This window comes from Nesoenas mayeri, assembly GCF_963082525.1.
Source record: "Nesoenas mayeri genome assembly, chromosome: 2".
In the NCBI taxonomy this organism is placed as follows: Eukaryota; Metazoa; Chordata; class Aves; order Columbiformes; family Columbidae; genus Nesoenas; species Nesoenas mayeri.
In genome coordinates this window covers 114,436,847-114,455,803 of record NC_137543.1, presented here as the reverse complement: position 1 = coordinate 114,455,803, position 18,957 = coordinate 114,436,847, and the positions used below count along the sequence as shown (strand labels likewise).

The 18,957-nt window shown below is 36.4% G+C and overlaps 1 protein-coding gene across 2 annotated transcripts in view; it reads left to right on the top strand.

Moving 5' to 3' along the window:
* Nucleotides 1–8,568: 8,568 nt before the first annotated feature.
* SEPTIN7 (septin 7) overlaps nt 8,569–18,957 on the top strand; it is a 63,119-nt gene continuing 52,730 nt past the window's right edge. For both annotated transcript variants that reach the window (XM_080339907.1, XM_080339906.1), the window contains exon 1: nt 8,569–8,800. In XM_080339907.1, the coding sequence (XP_080196033.1) occupies nt 8,791–8,800 (10 nt within the window). In that variant the 5' untranslated portion in view covers nt 8,569–8,790. The remainder of the gene's footprint in view (nt 8,801–18,957) is intronic.

The following is an 18,957-nucleotide window of genomic DNA, read 5'->3' as shown; positions in this document are numbered from 1 at the left end:
CTTCAACAAACTAAATAGACGAGAGAAGTGCTAAATATGGAATGGAGTAATATACATTTTATTTTGTTTGTTGTTAGTGTGTTGTGATTTTTTTTTTTTGTATGTGGTGGTGGTGGTTGTTTTGAGGATTTTTTTTTCTTGGAGGTTTTGTATCCAGGAATCTTTCATAGTGTTTTTCAGAACGTTTTTCCTTTGCATCTTTTATCTTCAACCCTTGGCTCAGCATTTGTATTACAATAAACATTCATGGATAGCAAATCTGAGGAGGAAGAGTTAGGAAGGAAGGTGATGGACAGACCAAGTGATGTGTGGTTGATGCTTGACCTGCTGCTGTTTCTGACACTAGTTCCCTGTTTCCAGTTTTGGTGACCTCTTTCTGTAAGCTTTTCTGTCTCCTGTGCCATTTCTTACTGTAGTCATTTTGACCTCTGCTTTATGGAGTGGAAGATAATCGGTCACTTTACTGTCAAATTTGATTTTGAGTTGGTTATTTCAGTTAGACGGAAGTTGTTACGTGATGGTGGTTTGCATGCTGCTTTCTGCAAGGCTATTTAAAAAGCCAGAATAAAGGGGAAAATGCACGAAAAGAACAAGAAGCTTTAAGATTGTATTATTGTACTTTTAAATAATATTTAAAGTGCACAAAGAAGGTTTACCTTTTCTTCAAGGAATTTGTTGTCTAGCTAATTCTGGTGGAGGATGAACTGTTACATAAAAACTGTCCATATGTGTGGCTGGCCTGAATGTTTTGTAGAGTCATCTAATATTTTGTGCTGTAGTTATACAGGCTTGCTTTAGTAGTTGGACAGCCTGATGCGGTTTGTTTGTGCTTTTGGTTTTGTTTGGTGTGGTGGTTTTGGTGGTGTGTGTTTGGTTTTTTTTTCCCCTTCCTCTCTCCCCCTTCTATCTATAATTGGTTTTGGTTTTTTCTAAATAGTTAACTGCCTTAATTTTCCCATAGTTGTCTGCTTTTTTGCACTTCTTTGCCACTGTAAGAGCTGCAGCACTGGCTGTGTTCCCTATAGCTGCTGTGGTCTGCACAGTTTGCTCAGGCGTGCCCTTGTGTACTCTATACTGGCTCTGAAGGCTGCCTTATTTTTCTTTTTTCCAAATATATAAGATTTAGTAGTGTGCCTGCTACATCCACTTTGTTTCTGTTCAGATTTTTCTGCTTTCTTTCTGCCTGGAACACATCAGAGGGACTGTGCTGTCTGCTCTTTCTGATTTTTCAGCAGTGCAGAATCCTTTTGCTCTTGGACATCACACATGTTTCTACAGTATCTGTTAATAAAACAGATAATAGTGTCTGGCATAGGAAAAGAGAGTTTAAAACCCACTCTTCACCTATACTAACTCACTATGCGTGGTGAGATTTAGAGGAACAGTGGTATTGAAAGTGCGTTCACTGGATCAGCAAAGTTATCCATTATTGACTTAATCAACTTGCTCCTGGAGACTTAAAGATATTTCTTAATCATGGTTACATGATTACTCTTAATCATGGTTACATGGTTACTCTTTTTGAGGATCGTTTTAATTTTTTATGATGTAGGTCAAGACCCTAGGTTCACACTTGGAAGCAGAGTTGTCTTATTGTAAAAGAAGCATTTAACAGATACTGCCTGCAATTGATGCCTGTTTGAGGAAATAAAAGTGCTGATTTCCTTTCCATCAGTAGTAGACTTCTACCACGCAGATTATAGCAGATCTTATTGACTTGAAAGGTGTTTTACTTTAAATATTGAAAGGAGAAATGTGTTTGTAGATGTTCAGCATAAGTTTAACTTCACAGATAGAGCTACTGAGTTTCCCCCTTTTGTATTGTTATTTCCATACTTCTAAAATTCAGGTTTTATTTTTCTTTAATGTGGATATGTTAATCTATTGTATTAATGAGTGCTCAGGGCTTATAGAAGCATTGCCACACTAAATAGTGCTACCTAAACCTCCTATTTTAAAAATGTGGTAACGAAACCTGTCACTTACGAGATGTGCAGTTGCTGTCTGCCTCTGGAATGTGACAGGACAAGATGGGGATATGTATTAGCTGGATCTTTTATGTATTGCCTCTGTATTGAAAATTGGAAAAAAATGCAGATTTTGTTAAACTGTAGAAAGTTTTTAGGGATTTTGAAGATGATGGTAAGGTAGATCCCTTGCAGGTTTTGGAAACTTCTAGTTACTTATGTGGAGTCTTCAAACAGCTAGCACTGGTAGAAAGAAGAAAATAGAAGGTGACCACGTCAGGTACTTTGGAGGAAATATAAGTACACAGTGTTTTATAGACTAGTCTTTCTGTGTAAAACTACAAACTCTGTCAAACTGATCTTGCTCGTAGCATGATGGTAGAAATACTGCGACTAAAGAGTATGAAAAATTAGCCAAATTTTCTGAAAAGATGCCTACTGCAATGGGTGTCCGTGCCCTTTCTAAGACTTTTATGTTTCTTATAGTTGTGGTCAGATTTCAACAATTCTAAGGTTTCCTGTGATGATTCTGGAGGTTTTAAAAACAATGTCCTAGGGCACTGGGGAAAAAACATATTGCGTGTCCTTCTTTTAGAGTAAGTTTGATGGAGAAACTCCAAAATGAACTTTAATTTGGAAGTTCAGTGACTCCCCTGATGTCAGACTGCTTTTCTGTTTTTTCTTTTTTTTATCTCTCCAGCTGTCCTCATTAGTATTTGCTGCTAGTTTAGCTAAGTCATAAGTCCTTGAAGAGTTTTCATAACATCACTTAGCAGTCTGATGGTTACTACCAGTGCACAGAAGTTGCACTTAGCCCTGTAGAGTGTGAGCTGAGCTCTCAAATTCCGAGTAGTAGAGGTAAAAAATGGCTTTGCCTCGCCTTGGATTTGCATCCCCTCTTGCTGAGAGGGTTAAGGTATGGTGTTTTGTCAGGCAATGGACCTTATGCCAGAGACTGTCACCTTTTGGCCCAGATGGTATTACCTGAAGAATGAATTTTGAGTTGTTTCTGGACGCAGCACAGAATAAAAGGGAGATGTAAATTATGGTGCCTGGGCAATAACAAACATAATAGACTTGATAGAAAACAAGGAAAAGACTTTTTGGTTGACAGTGTTTTTCCTGAAAACTCCCTGGAAAGCCACCAATGGTGCCTCCTTTCTCTCTTTTTGCTCATTTGCGTAGTTGCAGCAGCCTGCTTCTGGCTATTAGTCCATCAATTCAGATGACGGATCTAAAACCACCGTCTCTGCAGCTGCCTAATGTGGGCTTTGACATTTTGCTTGAGGGAAACCTAAATTAAAGTAACATTGGATACACAGAGTGGACGCATCAAAAGTCAGCTAAGGCCAAAATTATAATTGCTTATATAGCTTGCCTTCATTCCTGCTAAGAGCAGAAATGATGGACAACTATGAGGACTTTAAAATGTTAGAAGAACTTATATGAAGTGATAGCTAAAATGCAGCCTAGGTGAACGTACAGCGATATATACGCGGATTGCTTTCACGCACTCAGTGATAAGCTGCGAACATCTGTTAAAGCTCAGGAGCAAAGTCTTGTGCCTGTGTACAGTTCACAGTATCATCAGCTCAGTACTCAGGAGTAGTCAGAAAACCAAGTGACATGTTGGGAATCAGTAAGATAGGAAGAGAGAAAAAGATGCTACATGATCAGACTGTGGATCTGAGACTTGTTTTGCATCTTGGGTACTGTATGTAGCTCTCACCCTGATCTCTCTGGACAGCTACAGGGCTAGAAGTGTTATGGCAGAGCAGCACAGGTGATTAGAGGCAAGAAACAGCTCCTTTTCAGTGAACTATACTAGTTTATTAAGGCTCTTTTCCAACACAGACAGTATTGTGCAGCAATGAAGCTAACAGGTGGTGATTTTGAAATGATAAAGTCCTCCCTTTAACAATGTACAGGAAATCAGAGGGAGCCCTTGGTACAGGGACTTTTGTGGATGCTCTGTTTGTGTGATGCTAAGATGAACATATGAGTGCATGGAAGAGGAATCAATCAAGTGCTATTTGAGTGGAAAATTTCCCCCATCTTATGAAATACCTGAGAGGCAGATTTTGGTGCCTACAAAAGTGTTTAGAGAAATACTGCTAACTGTTTACTCAGTTGTATGTGCTAGCTTAGATGTATGGGTTTGGGCACTGTTGAAGGCAGGAATTTTGGCCTGATCCATGTGGTGGTTCTTGCAGCATGATGTTTTTAGAAGCGTGCTATTTAATATAATACTATTTTCAATTAGAGAACCAGGCCCTACTGTGTACTTGGTGAACTGAGAGAAGTTCTCTCTGCTTGACAACACTACCTTGTTTCAAAGTTGAAAGCGGTGATGTGCAATGTGATAAATGATAGTAATATAGTGCTTAAGGTGGTTGATATCAAAACATTTGGGCATTCATACTGCCACAGGATTTTCAGTATTAGTTGTATTCCAGTCTCTACAGCTTGCTGTAATTCTGCTGCATATGCATCTGTCCTCACTAAAGCTGCATGAAATGTCTTGTGTCACCTTTCTGCAGGGCACAGAGAGTGACTGGAACTAATTGGCAGTGCTTTGCTTTTTTTGTCCTCTTGAAGAGTGTACCCAACGTGTTGAATTGTTATGGCTCTGGACACTGGCAGAATATCAGGGGACCACAAGAACAGAAGGCTCATATCCTGTTAGTTAGTAAAAGAGAAGTGGACTTCAGTGCTACTTTGAACTGTAGTCTCCATCACAGTGTAAATTTTCTAAAAATAGGCTTTGAACCTCTGGGAGAATGGGATTGATATAAAGAATTGGAAGTTAGGGCTTAGAAGCATCATTGGCTACTGGCTTATGATTTGGTATTGAGATTTTTGTGTGTGTGTGTGTGTTGGTGTCTTGAAATACTCAAGCACAGGATGTTTAGTGAAAAACAGAAATAGAAAAAGGTCTTTTTGGTATGTGTTTGTGGTTAAAGTATTTTAAGTGCCATGTTGGAGAACTAGCATAGTTCTTGTAATAGCGTAGTCACTTGTAATCCAAAGTTAGATGATGCTGAACAGATGCTTAACTTGTGCCCCCTGATTTCTTCTTTATTTTCTGGCTTTTCAGCAAAGTTATGCCCAAATTTGCAGCAATACTCTAATGCTGAGTATTGCAAATCAAGTGAATTGACACTGTTCACTGCATGTCTGAAGTGCCATGCAAATACAAAATCATGAGAGACATTAACTATGATGATGGCTTTGATCTTTGTATCTTTTCCACTCTAGAATAAAAATACTGTGGAGTAGCATGGTGAAATGAGATTACATGTTCTGGTGAGCACCTGTGGAGAAAATAAATGCCCTTGAACCTATTACAGGTTCAGATAGCATATGGTAAACAAAAAGCATGCTGAATAACTAGAATAAAAAGAACAATCGAATATCTACCTGTATTGATCATTAAATAGTGTGGAGGTTATGTAGTGTATTACTGTGAAATGAAGCTGTTGTATGTATAAAGCAAACTGATGAAGGTTTCATAAAACACTGTATGCTAAGCATACAAAGTTAAAATATTGTGGGTAACTTTGGTCAAATGTAATTAACTTTTTTTTTCCCTTTTCTTTCTCTCCTCACACCGCCCCTGTTCCTTTGTCTGGAATGCTGCTGCACCTGTGTGGTCTCATCTCTGCAATGGTTCGAATTCGTCACTTTGCTGGACTATTTTGGATGTATTCTATTGATACCTTCAACCCTGGAAATGATGGAAATGTGTTGTTTACAAAGTAGCTGTAAGTATTACTCTGATAAAGATGTATTACAGCTATTGTGGAAATAAAAGAAGCATTAGGGGTTTGATAGGTGGACCGAAACTGAGCTTAGGTAGCAGCTGGTTGAAAACCAGGAAGGGATAGAAGTTAAGGGGAAGCTATTGTAAGTATTAGAAACATGAGATCTCACCTGGCACAATGATCAGTACAGTGGAAGTCAGTGCTTCAACAAAAAAAAAAAAAATAAATAAGGAACTTCTTGTAAAAGCTGTTGCAGGAATTTAAGTAACCTCAATTCGTAGTTTGCTTCGGTCTGTTTAAAAGTAGCACATTATGAAACAATGCAACCTTTTAAACTAGGTATGTTGAAAGCTTCAGTTTTAATTGGTATTGGTGTACCACAGATGTGAATCTGGCATTTGACTTGTGGAATATAAATGCTTACATTAAATACAGCATTTATGCCAAGTGTAACACTTCATAAATCTTTCTGGTTAGTAACATTAATATTTCATTATCTAAGATTGTGGATGTAAATGCTATAGACCCACTTAACAGAGCAAACAACCTGAAAGTTGCCGTCTGTTCTTCTTTAGCATTTCATACTGAGCATTCTTAAAGTTCTTAGTAGTAAGGCTGTCCTAAATGTGCATCTCTATGTGAAGAGGAAAGGAAGAGAAAGAAAATAAATTTAAACCAAGAATGATATTTAAACCTATTCTTTTAAGCAAAAGAACTCTTACTTAGATTGAATGAGGGGGTGAGCTGTTTTGGGTAAGCGTGACATACATTAAAAGGTATGTAGACATTCAAAGATGCAGGTGGCTGACAAGTAGAACTATAAGGAGTGTCAGACTGTGGTTAGATATTTTACATCTGTTAAGGTGAATGGCAGTTGCATATTTTTAATAGTTATTAAGGACATGCACTGTTAACGAGCTCTTTAATGTCTTAAAGAGTACTCTTCATGTAATACCTTTGGTGCATTGACTCCTGCTCAGGGCTTTGGAATGTGTGAAATTGTATTCCTCACATGTAGTTGTAGTAATGGTTTGGAAAAGTAAAACAATATTTTGATTTTTAAATTCCAGCTGATTTTTTTAACTTTTGAGACCTTTTAGGTGAGACTATTGCTGTACCTAGGGCTGAATTGAAACAAAAGCATTTGAAAAAATAGTTTCTCGATGACATAATGCAAACATTCCTATATTTAGAGAAGTAATAACATTTGTTGTATTGTGTGTATTTGAACTTGAAGCCATAACACCTAGTTTTAGCTGGCTGTCCTTAGGTGTTACTCGCTTATTTTGTATGAGTTAATGAGTTCAAAGATACTGCCTTTTTATAAACTTGAAAGATAATTGATACAGTGTATTGTGACTAAATGAGAACTGGTAATAATTTGCCCTAGGATTAAATTGGTTGTTTCAAAGTAATCCTGCTAAGTTTGGATTTTTCAGATTTATTTAAATTTGATGGTGGCACCAGTGTATCTTTGTAGGGGTATGGCATTATGTGAGAAAAATAGTTTGTTTGGCAAATGGAGAAATAAGTTATGTGACTTAAAGCAGAGTGTCAGTTCATTGACTAGTGCTGTTGGATTGCAAAGAAGCTATTTCTTCTGGCATTTAAAGTTTTAAAAGGGATAGTATTTTTTAATATTTTTGAGAGGAATGTTCGCTTTACTTTTAAAGAACTTAAGAATTGTTTTTTAACTCTAGGTGTTACTACTGTAAAAAATTATTTTGTCGATTCAGTATTTAGAAAAACATCCAAATAAGTGTAAGGGAATCAAATATCAAATGTAAATACACTGTACTCCAGTCCATACAGAGAAGTTCTGAGGCAGTAGTGCCTGTAGTAGACCAGATTTTTTTTCTTAAGTTTTTTTATAATTCCTTTGCCCTCTTGAAGATAATCTCAGGGAGGAGAGTTCAAGCTGTAGACAGAACTTCAGCTCTGTGGATGTGTCTAACTCTTTTAAGCTCTGGAACGGAAGTAGTATCAGACCACATCCTCTCAACTTTGTATACCTGTAAAGCCTATGGTTTTGAAGGCTGAAGTCATTCCTTATGAGAAATGGAACCTTGTGTTGCATTTAGACAGTTGTCTCAAAAAATATTTTCAGATTCTCTGTAAAAGAACTAAATTGTCTCGTCTTATAAAAAGATCCTGAGCCCTGCTATGACAACAAACACATTTCTATGTTTCTACTGGAAGAATGATTTAAAAGTATCATGGCTGATTGCTGGAGGATCACAGGGTCTAGTACAGAGAGGGAGAGGTATTTTAGGCACTTCCGATATTTTCATTAGTGTGGTAAGAAGGAGTAATGGTGAACATCCAGAATTCTCATCTCTTTTCGTAGCAGGCAATATTTTTAATAACTTTTTCAAAGTACCAAGTGACTGAAGTTTTCCCTTTCTGAAGGGTATGTTGCGATGCGTGCTGCCTTAGTGTAGGTCTAGATTTACCATGAAATAATTAGAAAAAAAAAATCCTTCAGTTGTGTTACTTTGAAGGAGAGTGTGTCAACTTAGTTCCCCTGATATTGAGTCAGTACCACCGTGACTCTTAGGAGTAATTGGAAAGGTACACTGTTGCTACTTTCTTGTGTTTCAAATGGGCATTGGGACAAACTTGATGATATTTTAATGTTTGTTCTTGTACACTCTTGTTCTTGCACTGTCATAAATATTGTGGTAATTTTACTTGCTCAAAATAATGTCAGCGTAGCTAACTTTCTGTACCAGTCCTTTGGCTATCCCATTAAAAAATAATCAATTTTTCCTACTTACTGTTGCAATTCATTGCACTCTTTGATGTAGACAGCTTATGTTGTTGAGAGGTTGGGTAGATAACACCTTTCTGTAAATGTGAAAATGAAATGAACATTTTAATAACTAATAAAGCATACAAGCAAAGTTAAGTAGTTACATGCTTTTATTTTAACTTTTTTTTTTTCCCCTTAATATCTCTTCCTTTAGCAACAGAAGAACCTTGAAGGATATGTGGGGTTTGCAAATCTTCCAAATCAAGTTTACCGGAAGTCTGTGAAGAGAGGATTTGAATTCACTCTCATGGTAGTAGGTAAGTTTGAGTGTTCATCATTGAAAGTGTGGACATAGTTCTTAAAATCTATGATGGTGATGTAAATATGTTTTTCATGATCTTGTGACAAAATGTGGATCTTCTTATTCAACACCAGGAGTGCCAAACTCTTCTTCACCGGGGGCCACATCAGCCTGGCAGTCGCCTTCAAAGGACCAAATGTAATCTTAGGACTGTATAAATGTCGGAGTAGTTACATTTATACAGTCCTAAAATTACAGTTTGCTCTTTGAAGGCAACTGCCAGGCTGATGTGGTTCCCAGTGACAATGAGTTTGACACCCCTGTTCCACACTGTTAAATTTCTGGTGTTTAAAACAAACAAAACCAAAAAAGCTACCCACAAAAAACACCCATAAAAACAAAAAACAAACCAACCCCAACCAACTGAACAAACAAACAAATCAACAAAAGCAAACAAACAAAAACCAACCCTCCCTAAACAAACAAACAAACCAAACCAACCAAAACCCAAACAAAAACAAACAAACAACCCAAAACAACAAAAAAGCCAAAAACCAAACCAGAAAAGCCCACCAACATTTCGCCTGATGTCCAAGTAGATGAGGAGAAGAATAAGGAATGAGAACTATATAGTTTATATAGGCTAAGAAAAAAGTTTGGTATGGATCTAGTCTAAAATGTAACTTGCAAGTATGACATAATAGAACTAATTTGAACTTGGATTTTCATTTGAATAAAAAAATAGAAATGCTTTTACAATTGTGAGTACAACATAGCAAACTGGGGTCCAAAAGTAAAATTGGAATCTTTTCCGTGTGCATAGCCAGGCAACAGAATCCTGTATATTTTGCAGTCCTGTGGCCACAAAACTTTGTTACAAAATCAAAGCTTTTAATTTAAACAAACCTTTCTAGTTTGTATGGTGGCAAAGAAAACCAAATGTAAACAGTGTGTTCCCTATGGGCTACAGAGAATGGGAAACTATAGTTAGTATGGATGAATAATGCCATGCAGAACAGTTCATTTAGGCTTCAGTGATGACCCAGATTGTCATCTGTCCTTCCTTTTTTCTTCCTGTTTTAAGCACTTGTATGATAGTAGACCATTATTGAGGTTGGGTACATTTGTGTGTGACTGATACATATACACTGGATATGTGACTCAGTTTTAACATGCTAATAGCTATAATAATAGTGATGATAAAAATGTTTTATAATAGCCAGTTGTCTCTTTGTTGATGTCTACATTTATCTTTTGTAATTTGGATAGCTTGATAATGCTTTGATGTTTTGTAATCAATACAATGGATAACTTTACAGTCATTACGTGCATGTATCATGTTATATAATAGTACTATTGACAGTTAGATATCAAGGTCAAATTGGTGAAAACTCCTTGTAGGTCACTTATAATTTTCTTTTAATTACAAGTTGAGTTAGAATTTTGAAGTAGGAGAGTTGCTTTTTGTCTTTGGAACTTGATTACGTGTTCCTTTGTTATCTAGCATCCAAGTGCATAATACATTATTTGGTACAAAACTGTTTAGTCTTCCAGAAAATTTAGTTTTCTGCTATCTACAGGAAAAAGGAACCGTCTTCATAAAGTATTCCAGGATGGGGTATAATTTGTACTTCCAAGTTTCATTCTCACAAAAAGCAAGTCACTTAAAGCGCAACGAGTAGATGTAATGATGTATTTGAACTGGAGAAAGTGTGTAAAATTACCTTAGTGCTCTTATGTCTGCCTGTAGTATGGCCTAATGCAGTTGCTTTTAGGGGAACTGTAGAAAATTGGGGCCACTGAGAAGAAAAGTTGGCCCAAAACTAGATTAAAAGTGAAATGTTGATCAGAAAAACTTGTTACTAGTTTTAATTTTTTTGTACTTACTACTAAGACTTCATTTATTTGCATATGAATTTGTGCCATTGTCTGAAAGTTTACTGGTGGAACTTGCAGTAGTTTTTTAAATTAAAAATGCATCTAGTTCTCTCCTTCCAGCCCCTGAGTATAGAAATCAGATATTCAAAAGTGTTTAAACAAACTGATAGCTGATCTCTTAGTACTCTAAACATCTAGGGAGGAGCAGGAGGGAGAAATTTTTTTGTTGTGTGACTTCAAAGTGATGTGTCTGGTAATAGGATGTCCTCAAAAATGCATCTATTTTAAATACAAAGATGAAATAGCTTGTGTATTAGTGAATACTTTTGCTGGTAAACATTGCATCATAATGTGCAATTAGATTCTTAGAACTGTAATTATCTATTGCTGTGTACATCTTTTGAACATACTATGACTTGGTTTGGAGTCTTTAGCTGGCCTTATGGTGCCATTCTGTAATAGTAAAGGGAATTACCGATAATCTATTTACTAGAACTTTAAAGTTTTAGAATGTAGTGCTAATCTGTATATGGTCAGTGCTGACTGAATAAGAATACTTTATATGTTGTCTCTTGGAGATAACCTAAAATATTCACTTGCTCTTTCTACTACCAAGAACCATGCACACGTGGCTGCCTTTTGCTGTAGATCGCACAATGACTATTCTGCTGGCGCTGCTTTACTCATGGGTTCTTCAGTGTTAGGATGTTACCTATTCGTTCTGAAATGAAAAATGTGAAAGCCAATACTTGCGGTTAGTAAACAGATATAAGGAAGGAAGCAAGTTATGTTTAGGAATCTGCAATCTCTGTGTCCAACTGTTTTCAGGAGTTTGTAAGGCTTGATATTGCGGCTACTGCATTTGTATAGCAACTGTTTTCCAGTTGTCTATTTAGTCTGGAATTATCACTTAAACTTAGTAGATGTGCATAGTGTGATGTCTGACTTCTTTGTCTTGAAATGTGTAGTATTCAAAAGTCATAGGACTAGTGTTTTGGAGGGACATGCCAATATGTTTGTACAGCTGTTCTGACTGTTGTAGAAACAGTTCAGTTCTCAGTTTAACAATGTATTTGCCGCTGAGGAAATAGTAAGTACAACATCCAACAGATCTGATACAGTTTCCAGTAAGTACTTTTGCAGGCAGATCAGTTTTACAGAAACTTTTCTGTGCATAAAGCATGAATGTACTCCCTCAGATTCATGTTCCCCAGGCTGCTGATTTATTGTCATTGCCATGAAGATCATGGGCTTGCCCATAGTAGCGTGTGGTGAAACCACCTTGTGTCCCACACTTCTATTGCGTCAGTGAAGCTGGAGAGAGGGCTTTTAAATTTGGGTGTGCATGAGGCTGAGTAGTTGTTGAATAACCTTGGAGCATGGTTTCTGGAGCAGGTTTAGGACATGGGTGCTCCTTAGCTGATCTGGTCTAAGTTGGTTGGGGGCATTACTTTGGGAGTGGCTCCATTTCAGCCACATGTCCTGTAACTTCTTTTTGAGTCAGGACTCGGTAAGATTACTTTATGAGACGCTTATAATGCTTGTAAAGTCTTTCCTGTAAATATAGTTACAGATTTCGAGGTGTTCTGGTGTTTACATTAAATGTAACTGAAGGGTGAAGTGTTTATGGACTGTACACATGTAAATATAAAAAGTTGATGTTGAAGTATACTTTTCAATTATTCTTAAAACATTAAATATAAAAAGTTAATCTTATAGGAACTGTGGTTACTCTATAATATTTAGCCATAATAAACATATCAACATGTCTGTGTCATTAGCTGAATTATGTTTTCTCTAAGTTGTATTGTTTCCCTTGGTAGTGTTTCTGAATTTTTCTTAAGAAACTGAAAACTGAGAGAGCCCTTTGTTTTTCTTACTGATCAGTTGTCACTGGACATGGATTTGTCTTTAAAATCTTCATGAGACAATGCATTTCATATTGGTCCTGTTCTAAAAGGCTAATCAGTAGTTTAAATCACACTACTTCTGAAATGACTTGGTTTTGTAGAATAAAAACTAACATGTGCCTCCTCTGAAGATAACACAAAGTAAGCAGAAGTATGCATTAAACTGAGCTTCATCCTTGATGCTTTCAAAAGATGGCATTGAAATAGTGGTTTAAAGCACTATCTGAAATATTAAAGCTCACCAGTGGAATAATGTCAAGTTTGCCTCAGTAAGATGCTTCCTTCATTATCTTGCGTAATCTCTTCAGAAATAAGATAATTATTGAAGCACTTAAAATCCTGACTTAAATATTTAGTCTATTTGAAATCCAAAGTGTACTGTCTGTGTTTGTTTGCTGTATAGTTTGGTTTTTGTTTGTTTTTTTTTTTGAGGAAAGTACATGCTCAAGTCAGATGCTTAAGAAAACTTCCAGAAGTAATACTACCATAGTGAATAGCTCACAGTTAAAGAAGATGTTAATTGTGAAGTAGTTTTGTCTGTTTATTAAAATAATTACACTTGCTTAAGTAGTGGGCGTGTGTTTTTGTTTTAATGTAATGAGGTGTGGAACAGACAGAGTTGCTGTTCAGTGTGTCTTTTTTTCTAAACACTGAATCAGGAAATCCCTCTTTTGTTGTTCTTACATTAAAATTACACTGGTAATTATGATTATGATTTGAACCAACACTCAAGTAGATGCAAAATCATAGTTTTAAAAAATTCTTTTTTCCTATAGGCTTTATGTACTTAAGAACAAGTATTTGGGCTGGCTTTTCCTAGAGATATATACTTTAAGGTGTTCAGGTATCATAGCCTTATTAGAGGTTGGACTCTTAATTATTATTATTTTTTTTAAATCATCTGATTTGTGAAGTGCAGAACACTTAGAGTCAAGAGGCTTTCCAGAGGACCTTTCTACACCGTTCCTATTTCTCAAACAATTGTTCAATAGCTTTCACTCTGAAAGCTGTTTTGAAACCTCTCCTATAGTAAGTTGTCTGTTTTGTTTTCTAATTGTCACTTTAGTGTTGTAGATCACCTGTAGATTACAACTTTAAGGAAAATGTCACGCAGTATTGTCATAGCATTTCATTTGTAATTATATGCACACTCAAGTGTTTTGGTTTAAACATGGCTTTTTGGCGTGGAATGGAAAGGGCTGTATTTTGTAAGACTTGAAGTTACGTTAAAGGAAAAGCACAATCAGAGTTTAAAAAGCTTTTATTGTTCACTGAAGAAAACTTGGACTGGTTTAATATTGGTATTTTCCGGTGGTGGATCATGTTTTGATTAGAATTACACCTTTTATGTGTTCACTTTCCGGGGCAGTTTATTTATCAAGCCAAACAGTGATGCCAGGAGCCTCGGATGCTCACAGCTACTTGTGCTTTGCCTGTCTGATATCCTACTCCTGATTTTAAAGCCAGGAACAAAGTCATTAAACATATGGCAGGAGAGGAAGGATAATTATCAGAAAAATACCCTGTGGATGGGCAGTACAGTTTAGTAGAAAGTGTTTTGGGATGTTTCAGGTTCTTGTTGACCACCTGTGATTTGAAATCCTCTTAATGTTTCTTTAGCATTCCCACTACCACAGTATATGAGTGTGTTTGGGCTTTGTGACCCTCATACTTGGCTTCTTAGGAGCAGTGAAGTGTCCTTGCTGAGTATTTGTTGCTTAAGTTTGCCATTATTTTAAAGGTCTCTCAGCTCCCAGGGTATTCTTTCTGTAAGGAAAAGTAGTAGTCTGAGTTCAACTGTTGTGTAGGAGATACGACTCCCTTAGGAAACTAGATTAAAATAAAACAAACCAAAACAAAATAAACAAAATTAAAAACCCCAAACAAACAACAAAACACACACAACCCAAAAACCACCCAAATGCACACGCAGACAAAAACAAACAAAAAACCTCCCAAACCAAAACACACCCAAACAAACAAAAAAACAACAAACCAAACAAAAAACCACCCAAGAAAACAAACAAGCCCTCCCCCCCATACACCTATAAAACAAAAATAAAAAGCAAACCAAACACACACACAAAACCCAACCAACCAAAAACCAACCACAAAACAAACAAAAACCATGCCCTCCCCTTTTCCCCCCAGTATTTCAAGTTGCAGGTGTTCTGTTGACAGGATTATGAGGTTTCAGTGAAATACAGGAATAAGAAAAGTTCTTTGAAGAATTTTGTAACCTTAAAAAAAAAAGAAGTTACTGCCTGTCATGTACTGTTTCTGTGGGTATCTGTTCCAGTGATGATGTTTACAGAATACCAAAACTGATAGCTTAATAGTTACATGTACCTGATGGGGCTGTCAAAGCAAAATATGTTGATTTCAGCAGAACTGGCGGAAATAAAAATGAAAGTAGTATAAAACTGGTGAAACTCGAATTGGAGCCAGGGTATTCCTAGAGATGACACATTCCTCTGGAGTAACCTCTATTGATGGAATAATGCCTCAGCAATAGCACATCACTCCTTTTTGTGGAAAAAAATTGATAAAGGTTTATTGAGAAGTCAGATTAGATGAACTTTGAAGATCTTTCTGTGGAAAAGAAGTTAATATCTCTTCAAGATGTGAAAGGTCAGTAATCTAACAGTCAGTTTACTGGCCTGCCATGTGTGATTTTTCACCAAGTTACTTTCAGGTGAGAGCTTGAAGTGTAGATTGATGTGACTACTTGGCCTCAATTAGAAAATCTTTTCTCATACGTCTTTGGTTGTATTGGTATAGTGTGGCGGGTTTTGTTTTGTTACTTTTCTCTCTTTTGTAATGTAATGAAATACAGTTTGCATCATGCTTGCTCGTCCTGCCTCTTTTATGGTATTTTCCTGTGCCTTTTTCTAGTATTGGGGAAAGAAACCTTCACAAAGTCTCAAAACTGATGGAGGAAGAGAATCTTTTTAGAGTTTATTGTTGTTGGAACTTAATGTTGGGGAAAGTCAGTTACTCTGCCTGTTTGAGCTTATTTAGAAACCACAGCTCTTCAAATACTCTGACAAGTTGCTCCTAGTGTAATAGTTTTTCAGCACTCAATATGAAAAAAAAAAATCTTAATTTTTGTTAAGCTCATTTTAAATATGTTCCTCACTGTGCAGTAGTTGAGACTTGTACTGAAGGATGCTTGAAGACTCTAATGGCCAGAACTGAAGCTGGTATTTAAAATGATTGCTTTTCAATTCTTAATTTGTCATTGTTTGCAACTACAATGTTAATTGAAATTATAGTGCTTACTGGACAACTTTTAAAGAACTTTTGGGTTTTTATTTTCTTTATTAACCATATGGATGCAAAGCTTCTTGAGTAGATTATATGAAAGCTGACTTCAGTATGGTATCTCTTACTGGATGTTTGCTATCATGATTTCTTGATTTCTGACAACTAATCTTAAGTACGAAGTATTATTGTTTTAAAATATTGCTTTGAAAAAAAATAAGAAAAGATTTTGTAAAGCTTTGGTGGTTGTTCTGAACTGTTTTTTGTGTGGCAGCATTTAGGGTAGACCCTAATTTATCTTTTGAAATTCTTTGTTCTCTGGCAAAGGTTTTTGAGGGAAGAGACTTCTACCTAAGTGTGTGCATGTGTACCCATGTTTTGGCAAAAGTCTGCCTGTAACCTAATAGGCTTTTATTTCTTTAAATAAGCAATGATTCTGTTGGAAACATTTTTTTTCCTATTTCACATATAATTTCCTTGTCAGCCTCATAACAAATAGTATTAATTATTTTACTTCTGTCTGTATTTAAAACTGGGTCTCTAATAGATGAATTCAGGGGAATTTAATGAAAAACATTTAATGAGATACTGTGCTCTGCAGTATGTAGGTGTCATCTTCACTGCCTTTTTTTTAAGTCTTGTGGCGTTTTTCAGTACTTAACTGCGTAATTAATCCTGTCATGGTATTAACTGTCTTTAGGTCAGTTGTAACTTTTGCTATGTTTCTAACTACATAAATATTTTTGCTCTACGTGGGTTTTCTTATCCTAGCTTATCAGTTTTTCACTTTATTTCTAAATGAAAATGTCCTTGCTGATTTTACACATCTGAATAAATGCACACATGCACACAAACACACAGTTTGGTTGGTATTTCATATATATGCTTGTTCATTATGGTGAGATCAGCATTTAAAGGTGATCCTTGTTCCTGTTGGTGACAGGTCACAGTTTAATTGAAATGAATAAATCTGGTTTGTTTGTTTTTAATCTATTAGAATAAGAATATTAGTCAGTGCATGATATTCTAGTTATGCTTTTGTAGATGCTTAGATGTGATGGTGCTTAATGTAGTGTGTGAACTTAAACACTGTCTTGGGGAAGGTACCTGACTAGTGGATACATTTTACTTGTTAAATTGGTTATCAGCTGGCCAACCCTTGTTTTGATTCTACCCTCAAATGTCAGCAGATTGTCCTGAGCTGTCATGGTTCATTGGTGGGATGTGAGCTAAGTGTTGCACATCTTGTAAGGAATGATCTGTTGTAAGTCACAACTACTGTTTTCTTAGCCTTGGATAATCAGGTGTGAGTTTACTGCAGGTCTGATTTGGGGCCATTTTATAATCCCAGAGTGAGATAGTGAGATTCAAAGTACAAATCTTTTTTTTTTTTTTAATAGATAAATATGCTGTATGAGTTGAAAACTGCTGCTTTCTTCTGTTGGCTGAAAATGTCAGGCTTGCCAGCTATATCAATAGATGCTGACAATTTCATGAATGAATAGGTTAATACTGGAACCGAAGTGATGTTCTTGGATGGAGTATTTGTGGTCTTAATGTCCAATTGTAGTAAAGCCACTGTGACCCATTAAATATAGCTCCTCTGATTCAGTATCCATGTTTTCCTTCTGGCTGATTTTGCAATAGTCAGTTCAGATGGTCACTTTGAATCTGTTCGAAGCTGTTAAATTTTGTTCCCTTTTCTAGTGTTTTTTGTATGTAGTATGACTGTTGCACACAACTGTTGCATTTTGTTTTTTGCATGTTTTTGTATTGAGCTTCTGAGCACATTTACTGACAAATTAGAGTTTATAACATACTCTTGTCTAGATTTTTTTTTTTTAAAGAGGATTAACATCTAGGAAGAATTTTTTCTTACTTCTTTTGCAGTTGTAATCTGGTTTTCCAGTCATTTACCATCATATAATACTTAAGGTGGAATATTTAGATTTATCAGTGGTTGGAGGTGAGAAAGGCTGCTGAAGCTGGCTGTTTCATCAGATAAGGCTGACAAGAACTCAAAACTATACTTCCATCCCAATTTTTCACTGTAGGTAGTTTTGTTACACATACCAAGAGCACAAATGTAAGAACTTTTATGCTCTGTCTTGAAATGGTGCAAAGTTTCTGTCAGGTGTTGATATAAGCTGTATTAAGTGTGTGATAATGCCAGTCAGTGTAGTTCCTTCCCTCTATCCAGCTTGAAGTTTTTTGGAGGGTCCCAGTTTCCTAATTTCACAAGCAGTTCTGGCTTCGTGTTGCTGAAGTTTTGACTTCTGTTATCGATGAGGCTTTGAGCCAGAAATTCTACTGACATAAGTGAAACTACAAGTGTGTCAAAGCTAATGCAAAGTGCATAATTCTGATACTTCTGTTCATGAATCTTCTGCTGTCAAGGCTAAACAAGTGTTTTATCATGGGGCAGATGCCCTTTCAGAAGAGCAAAAATGATCTGCGATTTAAGGGAATGAAACTCTTGGCCTTCTACAGAATGAGAAGCGATGCAATGGAAGGACACAAATAAACGAGGGACAGATAGGGGCAACAAGCGTCAGTTCTAACAGCATCTGATTGGTATTTTGCTGCCTGGTTTGAGCGTGTAGTGGTGCTGCTTTATGTAAGGTGACAGCTTGCTGATTTCAATAGATCAGAATCTGAAGCATTCCAGGTAACATCTCCAAGTGCAGACAGCAGTGCTTTTTAAAACACCAATTTTGCACTCTGAAGTCGTGATATGTTGTTTTGAATTTATGGGCTAATCTTTGGTCCATTTTCTGTTGCTATGTCAATTAAAAAATAGTAATTCAGTGGTCAGAAAGCAGTTGTTGGATGTCTGTGGAGCACTTGGAAGTACAGGCCAATGAACATTGTGTTAAAATGAAGAACTGTGAAACAAACCACTGCTGAAAAATGTAATTGTCAGCTAAGCAGTTGTTGGGACTTGATAAGCTCCAATGGCATGGAGCAACAAAGGGAGTTCATTGCAGACATGCATAGATTGTTATTACTGCCTTGATCCACATTGCCCACCTCTTCTGTCTTTCAAGACAGAAATATTCTGCTTTGTATTCAAAAGCAAGGTAGGAACCAAGTGTTCAAGAAGCAACTGGTGTTGATCTTC